Below are 12,944 nucleotides of genomic sequence, written 5' to 3'. Positions count from 1 at the left end.
TACGGTAGTAGTCCTCCATGGCGCTCTTGACTCCGGGCCAGTGGAGCCGGTTCCCGATCCGCTCCCTGGTTTTCTCCATCCCCAGGTGTGCCCCAAGCAGGTGGGTGTGGGCAAGCTGCAACACAGTCCTAACATACTGGCTGGGTATGAGTAATAAGTATTTTGTCTCCCCATTATGCTTTACTACCTGATACAATAAATGATGCTTGATTGCGAAGTGGGGGTAGCGCCAATCACTTACCCCAGGTAACAGTACCCCATCCACTGGGGATTGGGGTCTTCTAACTGCGCCGTTCTGGAGATTGGGGTCTTCTAACTGGGCCGTGCTGAACTGACCAGTGAGGATTCCCGTGTCGAGAGGTCCGTCTAGGGCCTCCACCTCCATAAAGGGGAGCCTGAGGTCTTCCTTGCACGGTTGCTCGCTTGCCAGAGAGGGGTCGTCTCCCTCCTCCGGATTCGACTCGGGCCCAGTGGACACCTCTCGTGGCGGGGGTTGGGTTGCACAGGCCACCATCCTTTTTCCTTTTCTTCCCGTGCGCGCCTCCCCAGGTACCTCCTCCACAGTGCCTGGAAGAGAGGGCAGTCTCGAAAGAGGAGAATGGACACAAGTAGGTTAGGAACAGCTCCTCTATGAACATTTGAACATCTTGGCCATGTTCTGTTATAATCTCCACCCGGCACAGCCAGAAGAGGACTTGCCACCCGTCATAGCCTGGTTCCTCTCTAGGTTTCTTCCTAGGTTCTGGCCTTTCTAGGGAGTTTTTCCTAGCCACCATGCTTCTACACCTGCATTGCTTGCTGTTTGGGGTTTTAGGCTGGGTTTCTGTACAGCACTTTAAGATATCAGCTGATATAAGAAGGGCTTTATAAATACATTTGATTTTGATTTACACAGGACACTGTCACCACCTCGTCCCCCGGTTCCTCCTTCCCCTCTCGTGTAAGCCACTGGGTGGGCCAGGGTCACCACGCTGCCGGGGTCCAACAGAGCCCTGGTGTCAATGCCATCGATTCGTACAGGAACCATTGCAGGGGCCGTCTCGGTGTGCGCCCAACAGGAGGTGATGTAACTCGCCATCCGGGTTACCCCAGAGATGGGGGATGCGGAGGGCATGGCCTCCTCCCGGCCGGGACAGCTCCACGCGAGGTGCCCCGGCTCACCGCAATCATAGCAGCGTCTCTGATCTGGGTCCATCAGCCGCCGACGTCGTCGGTTTGGGTCACCCTCCCGATTCACAGCCTTGGCTGGTTCTGTCCGGACTCGCTTCAGCCCCTCGCCTCTCTTTGTGTTGTTCGTCCCCTCGCCTCTCTTTGTGTTGTTCGTCCCCTCTCTTTGTGTTGTTCGTCCCCTCGCCTCTCTTTGTGTTGTTCGTCCCCTCGCCGCGTCTCCGCTCTCCGCTCAGGCCCATCTCAGCAGATCCTAGGTGTTCTGGTGAATTTTCACCGTGGTCAGCAATTCCTCCAGGCTCTGGAGGTTCTGCATGCTCACTGTCTTCTTCATCTCGTAGGTATTTATCGAAGGTATTTATCCAGGACGAGCTTGTCGAGCATCGGGAGAGACGGTACTTCCGTCAGTAGCCAGCCCTTGGTCAGACGCACCAGGTCGCTCATCTGAGCACGGGGGGAAAGGATGGGGTCAAAGGCCCAGTCATGGACCAGTTGTGCACGGCGTGCGAGATTGAACCCATAACGGCTCAGGATCTCCCGTTTGTGTCCCTCATAATTTGCCGCCTGGTCAGCGTTCAAATCAAAGTAGGTCTTCTGGGCCTTCCCAGAGAGGTAGGGTGCCAACAGGCTGGCCCACTGGGGTTTGGGCCATCCTTCCCTCTGTGCCGTCCTCTCGAAGTTGCACAAATACGACTCCATGTCATCTTCCTCCTTTAACTGAACCAGGAACTGATTCGGGCTAGACTCCTGAGCACTCCCAACCTTCAACTGGGCTACGTCCGCTACCAGTCTGTGGTTTTGTTGGTGCTGGTCCTCCAGTGCTTGCTCCTGGAGAGCCTGTTGCTTCTGCTGGCTGAGGATGAACTGAGCCACCAGCTCCTCCATGGTAATCTCCGTACGCTCGACCCCACGGCACCCAAAGCTACTGAGATGCTCGCATTCTCCACCATATGTGGTAAACCTTGGGATGTTGGGTTGAGCATGCAGAGATTGACACAGAGACAGGGAGGTTTTAGTCCACAAAAACAGCTTTATTAAGACAGAAAATAAACATAACAAAGAAAATCACTTAGGTTTGGCTCGGTCCTTCGTCTCTACTTCTGCTCGCTGTCGGCCTCTCCCCGTTCTCTCTCGCGGTGTGCCACAGTGCTCCTGTTATTTGTCCTCCACGGCTGGTTGGCATTTTCCCCAAATTACCTCCACTTGGAGCTGTCCGTGTCGGGGTGCCCAGCTCCTGTATTCCCAGCAGAGGGAGCCAACGTCACCTCACGTACCTCCCCTCTATTACCATCCCCCGGGGTAGACCTCCTGGGGTACCACAACACATACAGTGATAATGATAGACCTGGATGGCGTTGTCCGATGATTTGCTGTGACTACAAAACAGTCCAATATAACAACTTAAGTCCAGTAGAGGACTGTCTGTGACACAGTACTGCACATAGCCTAGTTCTTCTAATGTATGGTTTAATGAAATGCACCAACATGATATCAGACACCCTTTGATAAGATCACCATCCTTGCAGGTGAGTACAGTGGGGCAAAAAAGTATTTAGTCAGCCACCAATTGTGCAAGTTCTCCCACTTAAAAAGATGAGAGAGGCCTGTAAATTTTCATCATAGGTACACATTGTAGGATTTTTAATGAATTTATTTGCAAATTATGGTGGAAAATAAGTATTTGGTCACCTACAAACAAGCAAGATTTCTGGCTCTCACAGACCTGTAACTTCTTCTTTAAGAGGCTAATCTGTCCTCCACTCGTTACCTGTATTAATGGCACCTGTTTGAACTTGTTATCAGTATAAAAGGCACCTGTCCACAACCTCAAACAGTCACACTCCAAACTCCACTATGGCCAAGACCAAAGAGCTGTCAAAGGACACCAGAAACAAAATTGTAGACCTGCACCAGGCTGGGAAGACTGAATCTGCAATAGGTAAGCAGCTTGGTTTGAAGAAATCAACTGTGGGAGCAATTATTAGGAAATGGAAGACATACAAGACCACTGATAATCTCCCTCGATCTGGGGCTCCACGCAAGATCTCACCCCGTGGGGTCAAAACGACCCCAAGAACGGTGAGCAAAAATCCCAGAACCACACGGGGGGACCTAGTGAATGACCTGCAGAGAGCTGGGACCAAAGTAACAATGTCTACCATCAGTAACCCACTACGCCGCCAGGGACTCAAATCCTGCAGTGCCAGACGTGTCCCCCTGCTTAAGCCAGTACATGTCCAGGCCCATCTGAAGTTTGCTAGAGAGCATTTGGATGATCCAGAAGAAGATTGGGGGAATGTCATATGGTCAGATGAAACCAAAATATAACTTTTTGGTAAAAACTCAACTCGTCGTGTTTGGAGGACAAAGAATGCGGAGTTGCATCCAAAGAGCACCATACCTACTGTGAAGCATGCGGGTGAAAACATCATGCTTTGGGGCTGTTTTTCTGCAAAGGGACCAGGGCGACTGATCCGTGTAAAGGAAAGAATGAAGGGGCCATGTATTGTGAGATTTTGCGTGAAAACCTCCTTCCATCAGCAAGGGCATTGAAGATGAAACATGGCTGGGTCTTTCAGCATGACAATGATCCCAAACACACCGCCCGGGCAACGAAGGAGTGGCTTCGTAAGAAGCATTTCAAGGTCCTGGAGTGGCCTAGCCAGTCTCCAGATCTCAACCCCATAGAAAATCTTTGGAGGGAGTTGAAAGTCCGTGTTGCCCAGCAACAGCCCCAAAACATCACTGCTCTAGAGGAGATCTGCATGGAGGAATGGGCCAAAATACCAGCAACAGTGTGTGAAAACGTTGTGAAGACTTACAGAAAACATTTGACCTCTGTCATTGCCAACAAAGGGTATATAACAAAGTATTGAGATAAACTTTTGTTATTGACCAAATACTTATTTTCCACCATAATTTGCAAATAAATTCATTAAAAATCCTACAATGTGATTTTCTGGATTTTTTTTTCTCATTATGTCTGTCATAGTTGAAGTGTACCTATGATGAAAATTACAGGCCTCTCATCTTTTTAATTGGGAGAACTTGCACAATTGGTGGCTGACTAAATACTTTTTTGCCCCACTGCATATCCCCCCGAAGTCTTCAGAAAGCTAACAAATTAATTTCCACTTTGTTATCGTCCTTTGATTCCTATTGCATGGATAGTTTGCTTGCTTAAAAATGATGAATGACTGAAGTTTAAACTTGGTTATTAGGCCTAGTTGGTGTTTTGCTAAGATTCCTTTGCAGTGTTTACATTTGAGATGTTTCTCTTTGAGATGTCATTTGAGAATCTGTGGAATATATCCTTTTCAAGATGCCTTCTTTGATTCCCATTGCTTGGGCTAGTGTTATACAGAGGTTAGCCAATATTGTGATTAAACCATTAAGAATTGCTTTTGAATTTGTTGATTCTTATCTCCTAGCAACACGTAGAGCCCTCTGTGCATGCAAGGCAAATTGATTTTTAGGTTCCCCCGAGTAAAGCATGTGCCACTGGCCTCTGGACACGTACAGTTGTTTGTCACTGGCCTATACAATGGCAAAGCGGAATGTTTTTATGTTTACAAATTAATAAAAAATGGAAAGCTGAAATATATTGTGTCAATAAGTATTCAACCCCTTTGTTATGGCAAGCCTAAATTATTTAAGTCACATAATAAGTTGCATGGACTCTCTCTGTGTGCAATAATACTCATTCTAACATCCTGTTGAGCACTGTCTCATCTCTGTACCCCACACATACAATTATCTGTAAGGTCCTTCAGTCGAGCAGTGAATTTCAAACACAGATTCAACCACAAAGACCAGGCAGGTTTTCCAATGCCTTTCAAAGAATGGGCACCAATTGGTAGATAAAAAAACATTTATTAAAAAAAGCAGACCTTGAATTTCCCTTTGAGCATGGTAAAGTTATTAATTACACCTTGGCTGGTGTATCATTGCACCCAGTCACTACAAAGATACAGGCAACCTTCCTAACTCTCTTGCCGGAGAGGAAGGAAACCGCTCAGGGATTTCACCTTGAGGCCAATGGTGACTTTAAAACGGTTACAGACAATGTGCAAATCAAATTTGGGGGTGGTCTCTAAATAATGAAAATTCAACCATTCTCCTATTTGTTTAAAATGTTGTGGTAAATCTGTTTTACGGTGATAAATATTAAAATAAATGCTTCCAAATTAAACAAACACCCCCACCTCTCTGTCATGGTTTAAACCAATGTATTTCTGTGCTTGGCACTGTCCACTCAGTACTGCTGTATTTCGGCCTTGAGTTCCTTTACGCATAGATTTTCCTTGGTGCTTCCTAATTTTCACCATTTGTTTTCCAATGCGTCCTTGATTTAATAAATGACCTATGCCTTTATTCCAATGCATACGATCTTTCCATTGATTTATCATTGTTTGCTTTTGTCAGTCAGCTGTTTAGAGCGCTCATTGTGTTGTTTTTCAGGTCCGCGCGGGTACTGGTGTTCTCTGTACCATCCGTGGCCAAAACTATTTATTTAGCTTTTATTATTTTCTATCAATATTTGTTTTCTTTCCTGGAACAGCTGATGGTCGACAATATCACTAGCCTACAACTAGACACCAATGCGCATCCAATCTAGCCAACAAAAAGGCTGGCTATACGTTAATGACAGTAGGCCTGTAAGGTGACTCGGTTAGAAGAGTTCAGTTAGAAGCATTCAATTTTGCAAGGGCATAGAACTACAACTGTCTTCACGGTGAAACATAATGAAATGTTACATAGGCATACTTAGAGTGCATTTTCAGAGATCTCCAAGATTCATGATTCTATACAGGCTTCAATGTTCTAATTAAATAGTTTTAAATGCTTAATGACAAATAACACTGTCATTAATGTAAGGAAAGAAAGGTGGTGTTTTATGTCACACAATCTGTGAAGACTCCAATCATTAACTGGGGCTCCCGAGTGGCACAGTGCTTGAGGCATCACTCAAGACACCCTGGTTCAAATCCAGGCTGTATCACAACCGGCCGTAGGGTGGCGCATAATTGGCCTAGCATCGTGCGGGTCTGGCCGGTGTAGGCCGTCATTGTAAATAAGAATTTGTTCTTAACCTTTTATAAGTTAGTTAGTTATTATTTTTTACATTTAAATCATGAACTAGGGTGTTAAACATGTTTTGATTCAACTCATATATTATATTGAATGTAGGCTACCTGAGTATATTCATGTGTGTAAAATTACCTTGGCATAGAGGGTAGGCTACCAGCAGTCCTCGTGAAGGGTAAATGTAAGTAAACATTGTTTACCCACACTTTTCAGAAAAATGCATTGTAGAGGCAGTATAACTTTAAAAAAAAAAATGATACCTTGCCCGGCAGTCAGTTTACCCACATTATTTTTACCACTACATCACTGGCTACCGGTAGGCCTCTTGAATTTCATGGTAATACACATTCTAACATATTCTAGTAAATTGTGTGTGTTAGGGTGACCATCCCGTTTTCCCCGGGACAGTTCCAGGCCCCATTTCAGGTGTCCCGACTTTTCAGGCTACAAAAAAGGTCAATTTGCCAGCAAGACGCATCAATTAATGTAGGCCTAATCAATGGGAATCACTGAATGTCATTAGGCACACTGTTTGGTGTTTTGTAACAGATGTCTATTTCCATTCATCAATCAAATGGAACAAGTATACATGCAGTTTTAATGCTGGAATTATTTTGGAGTGGACAAACATTCACAGGCAGCCTACTTTTTGAAGTTATTTGTTTGACAATCAGATTAAAATACCATGACTGGTTGTGTTCATGACACATTTAAAAGATAATTCATTTTTACAGTTTAAGTGACGTCTTTATTATTAGGCCCATACTATTTTTTGGAGACCCCCGGAATGTCATGATGCAATTCACACTGGTTACAGAGCTTAATGCATGTGATAGGAGAGAACTGAGGATGGATCAACAACATTGTACAGTAGTTACTCCACAATACTAACGTAATTGACAGAGTGAAAAGAATGAAGCCTTTACAGAAAAAGAAATATTCCAATACATGCATCCTGTTTGCAACAAGGCACTGAAGTAATACTGTTAAAATGTGGAAAAGCAATTCACTTTTTTCCCTGAATACAAAGTGTTATGTTTCAGGCAAATACAATACAATACATTACTCAATACCACTCTCCATATTTTCAAGCATAGTGGTGGCTGTATCATGTTATGGGTATGCTTGTAATCGTTAAGGACTGAATGAGTTTTTCAGGATACAAAATAAACGGAATGGAGCTAAGCACAGGCAAAATCCTAGAGGAAAACCTGGTTCAGTCAGCTTTCCACTAGACACTGGTAGATTAATTCACATTTCAGCAGGACAATAACCTAAAACAAAAGGACAAATCTACACTGGAGTTGTTTACCAAGAAGACAGTGAATGTTTCTGAGTGTCCCGATTTTAGTTTTCACTTAAATCTGCTTTAAAATCTATGGCAAGACTTGAAAATTTCTGTCTAGCAATGATCAACAACCAATTTGACAGAGCTCGAAGAATGTTGAAAAGAATAATGTTTAAATATAGTACAATCCAGGTGTGCAACGCTCTTAGACTTACCCAGAAAGACTCACAGCAGACTTACTCAGACTCACAGCTGTAATCGCTGCCAAAGGTAATTCTAACATGAATTGACTCAGGGATGTGTATACTGTACTTAGGTAAATAAGATATTTCATTTTCAATAAATTAGCTAAAGCTAAAATTTCTAAAAACATGTTTTCACTTTCATTATGGGGTGTTGTGTGTAGATGGGTGAAAGAATCTATTGAAAATCTATTGAATCAATTTTGAATTCAGCCTGTAACACAACAAAAATGTGGAATAAGTCAAAGGGTGTAAATTGTTTCTGAAGGCACTGTATCAGACATGACCTGAGAAGACAGAAGGAATTAATGGAGGGCTCACTAAGTGGCTTGTTTACGGGGTGCTACATACTTATGGCTGCAGAGGGGAGGAACTAAAGGCACCTTACATTTCTTTCAAGTGCCCATCAATTGAAGCTGTCAGGTAATTCAGTATGATGTATACGATTTTAAGCAGATATTGGATGTCTGAATGTTCAGCTTGGCAAAGGCAGGTCCATGGTTCTTTCAGTTCAGACTGATTGCTCCTCCAGTCACAGTTCTCAACAATAAACACACTCGACACTCAGCACAGATACTGTACTGCACAAAGGCATCGTTTTTTAGAGGAAGTCGATTGTAACCAAGGAGAGCTTGTGGCCTAGTCAAGACTATTCTTTTTTTATTAACCTAAAATGTCCTTAGTTTGACAGTCTCATGGCATTGACAAAGAACATGTGATTTTGCTCATCAATCAGTTAAATCTGTCTATATAATGTTATTCATCCCGTAATTTAGTGAACTAGACTGCCTCAGTATTGTCATTCTAGACATGCAAAGCCTTCCTTCATCAGGTAATGTAATTCCATGCTTCATTAGTACTGTGAAGTTTATCATTTGTCATCAAAGCCAGCTGTCAATAAATAATTAAGTTGCAGATGAGAAGAATGAAATATTTTGGCTGAAGGAAGGAATAATGCTGTCTACATTTTAATTGCATACACACATTCTGTGTGTGTGTGTGTGTGTGTGTGTCCAAGGTTTTAATTAGCTGTGGTGTGGCTACAAAGCAGCACCTGTTCATAGTCTGCCTACTTTTTGAGCTCTACTTTCACCTTCAACAAACATAATTATTTAGCATATTTACACCTATAGAAGAAAACATTTAGGCTAATGATTATATAGCAAATGGGCAGACAGTTCAGGCACTACTCCCCTTTCATCTGAATGAAAAAGATTAGGAGCCTAACTGCAAACCTGGCATTTCTTGTTTATTACAGTGTAATAATTGTGGAAGAAACACAACTATAGATTTTATTTAGGCCTACACCTTTTTGTTGCCACACAGACCATGAAAGTGAGATGGCAGTGCATGTCGAAGAAAGAGATGGAGGGGGTGGAGAGCGAGATAGAGGAGACCTCTATTATCTTTGTGTGTCCAGGCATCATTCCAATGTCACATTTTTAATTTGCATTCCAAGCTGAAACACTGCATCTCCCTTGCAGTCAAGGGAAACAATGTGCATTTCCATCCACAAACGATCAGTAAATAAACTCTAATGGGGTTCTGACAGTTATGTTTGAGAGGATTGAAAAAGCAGAGAGATCGATTGATGACATTCTATCTGCCATAATTACTTTCTACTGAGATCTGGCGAGCATGAGGAAGCATATGGTTCCTGTCTGGTAGGATAGCCTATGCGTTAATATATTCTACTGTATCTCTGTGTGTGAACCAAGCCTATGATGATTCTGTTTTAGAAGGTTGTGGAGACCAACCTCTATTCAGTCTGTTAGGCTAGTACACTAGTAAAAGGGTACACACAAAGCAGGATATCAATCACATCGGAAATGATGTAAGAAGTTTGTTTCCCTCATTCAAAACCCCATTTCTAATAGGCTAACTTGTAATATGTGCTCTTTGCTATTGCATCTTTATTACTCCTGTTTGTATATTACCATAAGTATTTCTATATTCCTACCATTCTAGTACACCTGCACATTGAAAAAGGTACTTGCAGTGACCAGTGTATATACTTGCATTCTCGTGTTTCTTTAACACATCGTAGTTCTTGTGTGATTTAAATTTGTACATTTTATTATCTATAATATTATTATCACTGCAATGTTGGGAAAGAGCTCTCAAGGTAAGAATTTCACTGTACTGTTTTACACCTGTTGTATCCTGTGTCCGTGGCAAATAAACTTAGAAACAGGAAACTTATTTGACTTGTAAAATAAATCAGTGATGATTAAATGTGTATTATAACAGCATAAGCCTCTTTTTTTGTGTGTTCAGGTCTGATGGGCTGTGAGAAGCAGTAAACATGGAACACTTTGAGGCTGCTCCAGGTTGGTAAGTACAGTCTGCGTTGCCTTGTTGTCATTCACATACATGCTAGGCCTTTGCAATACATGGCACTTTTGCTGGCGTTGATTCATTGAAGGAAGAAAGCTGCTAACGCAAAAATGTAGTTTGTCTAACCCATCCTTTTTTGCCTCTAAATATGTAATTTGGGGCTTCATAAGTGCCAATAGTGTTTTAGTGAGCTGTTGATTAGTTTTGAGTGCAGTCGTGCCTCTTCTGTCTATACGATTCGTCATGCTAATTCACATTTTAATTAATGTCCGTCAAGCCCTATGGTTAAAGCAATATTCACAGGCTTGACTACCCCATTAGAGGTTTTAGTACTGAGTAATGCATGTATATGGTTTGTTCAGATTCTCAATTCCACAGCAAGCACAGTAATTCTGATATTTTGGAAATGCTTACAATCAAATGCAATTATATTTGGGCCTATCTTTTATGGAGCCGTTATGGCAGCTCTTACTGATAGATCTAACGCATGTTCTCAATTTAGCCGGTCTGTACAGTACATTGTGTTCAATCAGTCTGAAAGCTGACATATCACTCATGTAAGGTTTCTTTTAGAATCCATTACAGTAATATCCTTCTCATGAGACTATTAGCAGATCACTCAAACATGATTGGGAGATTGGCTAAACCAAGAATGTGATAGTACTGTAAGACCCCTCTGGCTTAAAGCAATCCAAGACCTGTGGATCTGTAGTGACCCATTTTAAGGTCAGACGTCTCCCTGACCTGACCCTGATATCTCATTTCCTCCCCACTGGGCGGGCTGTCAGGTGGGCACACCCTCCCTAAGGCACCTGCAGCGCAAGACGCCTGTCCTTCCCTGTGATACACTCATCACATGCCTCCCTCTCCCACAAATGAGCTGTGATTGAGGTGATTTGGATTTCCAGAGGCTGTCACAATGGTTTTGACTAGCAAATAGACGGGTGGTAATGGGAGAGACAGGCCTGTTATGAGAGCCCTGTCAGGGATAAGATAATGCCTCAGAGTGAAGAGGTTAAAGACACCGCTTCCCTGTTAATAATTAATTGGTGTCCATGTGGCGGATCCACTCCAACGCTCCCAGTCACTTGATAATTGCTTTACATTTAATTTGGCTTTGGAGAGCGTTTTTCAAGCCAAGTAAATTGTGCTTGGTGTTAATAATATGAACCTGTCTTCAGACACCGGTTTGGTCAGAAACCAATGGTGACGAGACAAAGGTAGGCAAAGTGTGCCAATTTGAATGCTGGAGATGGTGTCTCCATTTCGAAGTAGTTTATCTTAAACACTATTTTACACTGTCGTTTGACAGGGGGAAATATGTCTATGGTTCTGTGATTTAACAAAGAAGATAATTGTTACCATATCAAAAGTTAATTTTGGGAATAATACATTTTTACAGTTGTATCATAGTATGACTAATTAGGGGATTCATAATAATATTACTTTAACCTGGGATGGATTAAAAGTGTAGGCCTATTGTACACCACAGTAACTCACTTCTAGAATGTATTAGAATGCTATCATTTGAAATGAAAAGTCTGAATAGGCATCTTATTGCGTACTATAAGGGGGAAATGGAATGAACCCTTTACTTTTCTCAATGTCAAGTGTCTCACCTAAACATTTCCCAACTTTAATCCTCTTAATAAAAAAAAAGCTGCCAGGTGCTCTTTAGCATTTTGGGGTTCTGTGCTGCGGCAGCTTGCTCTGGTCTAAACAGTGGGGGAGAAAGAATCTGAGTTACCTTAAGTAGCAGAGCTGTCACCACAGTGACAGTGTCAGGCCTCCTACTGAGGCGCCCTCCAACTGACTGGCTCCTAAGGTCATGTGAGTTAAACTGCCCAGGTGTATCTGTGTGCTCCAGTGTGCTAGACAAAAGAGAACCAGCAGACGTCACGTCAGACTCCGGCCCCAGAGGACAGGAGTTGCTCATCCCTGACCTATATAGTGATTAGGGCTGGCACAATCACTGCATAACCAACAGTTATGGATGAAGATTGTCATTTAAATAAAATAACCGTTTACATTTATTTGATACTTTTTTGTGTGGAACGAACAGCTGATTGAAGACGGGGCTGCCGGGCATTCGTGCGGTTGAGTCGGTTTCTGCGGTAACATGGATTCTTAACAATGTGATGAAACTTTGTTGCTCCTTGCTGAAACAAGCAAAGAGTTGTAGCAAACAAGTCTTTGGTTGCCTAGGCAATGCCCCCTCCCTGCAGCAGCAGCACGGCAACACATGCAGTCAGGAGCCGAGGTGAACCCTATTAGAACGGTGACCACTGTCATTTGGCTGACCAATAACCGTCACCCAAAATTCCATGACTGTCACAGTCCTAAAAATGATGTTAAACAACAGTTCAACAATCCTATTTCACTGCTGAAATAATCCTGTGAAAATGTACATTGTTGTATGATTGTTAGCTGTAGTGTGATTAGACTGTATGCCTGGATGCACCCAGAAGGGGTCATCTCAGTCTGCCTTCCGCTCCTTCCCTGAGTTGTATGTGTGTGTGTGTGTGTGTGTGTGTGTGTGTGTGTGTGTGTGTGTGTGTGTGTGTGTGTGTGTGTGTGTGTGTGTGTGTGTGTGTGTGTGTGTGTGTGTGTGTGTGTGCGCGCTTCACCCAGCTATAAAGCTCCTCATCTGTAGATGACAGCAGCAGATGTTTGTGGAGCTGGCATGAAAATGGCTTCTCAGTGGAACACTGCCCGTGTGAGCAGTGCAGAGAGGAAGGTGCCCCACACCCGTATGGAGGATGAGGCTGACCTCCAGGTAGGTAGAGACCACATCCATGTTTATGCCCAGTTTCCCCCTCACC

At 43.2% G+C, this 12,944-nt stretch overlaps 1 protein-coding gene across 3 annotated transcripts in view; it reads left to right on the top strand.

Moving 5' to 3' along the window:
* stk33 (serine/threonine kinase 33) overlaps positions 1–12,944 on the top strand; it is a 39,021-nt gene that overhangs the window by 14,947 nt on the left and 11,130 nt on the right. For 2 of the 3 annotated variants that reach the window (XM_036980941.1, XM_036980943.1), the window contains exons 2-3: positions 10,063–10,119; positions 12,754–12,898. In XM_036980941.1, the coding sequence (XP_036836836.1) occupies positions 12,776–12,898 (123 nt within the window). In that variant the 5' untranslated portion in view covers positions 10,063–10,119; positions 12,754–12,775. The remainder of the gene's footprint in view (positions 1–10,062; positions 10,120–12,753; positions 12,899–12,944) is intronic. The other variant, XM_036980942.1, reaches the window with a different exon arrangement.

The sequence above is a fragment of the Oncorhynchus mykiss genome, chromosome 6 (assembly GCF_013265735.2).
Source record: "Oncorhynchus mykiss isolate Arlee chromosome 6, USDA_OmykA_1.1, whole genome shotgun sequence".
In the NCBI taxonomy this organism is placed as follows: domain Eukaryota; kingdom Metazoa; phylum Chordata; class Actinopteri; order Salmoniformes; family Salmonidae; genus Oncorhynchus; species Oncorhynchus mykiss.
Note: the sequence above shows the minus strand (reverse complement) of the source record. Positions and strands in the feature narration are given on the sequence as shown.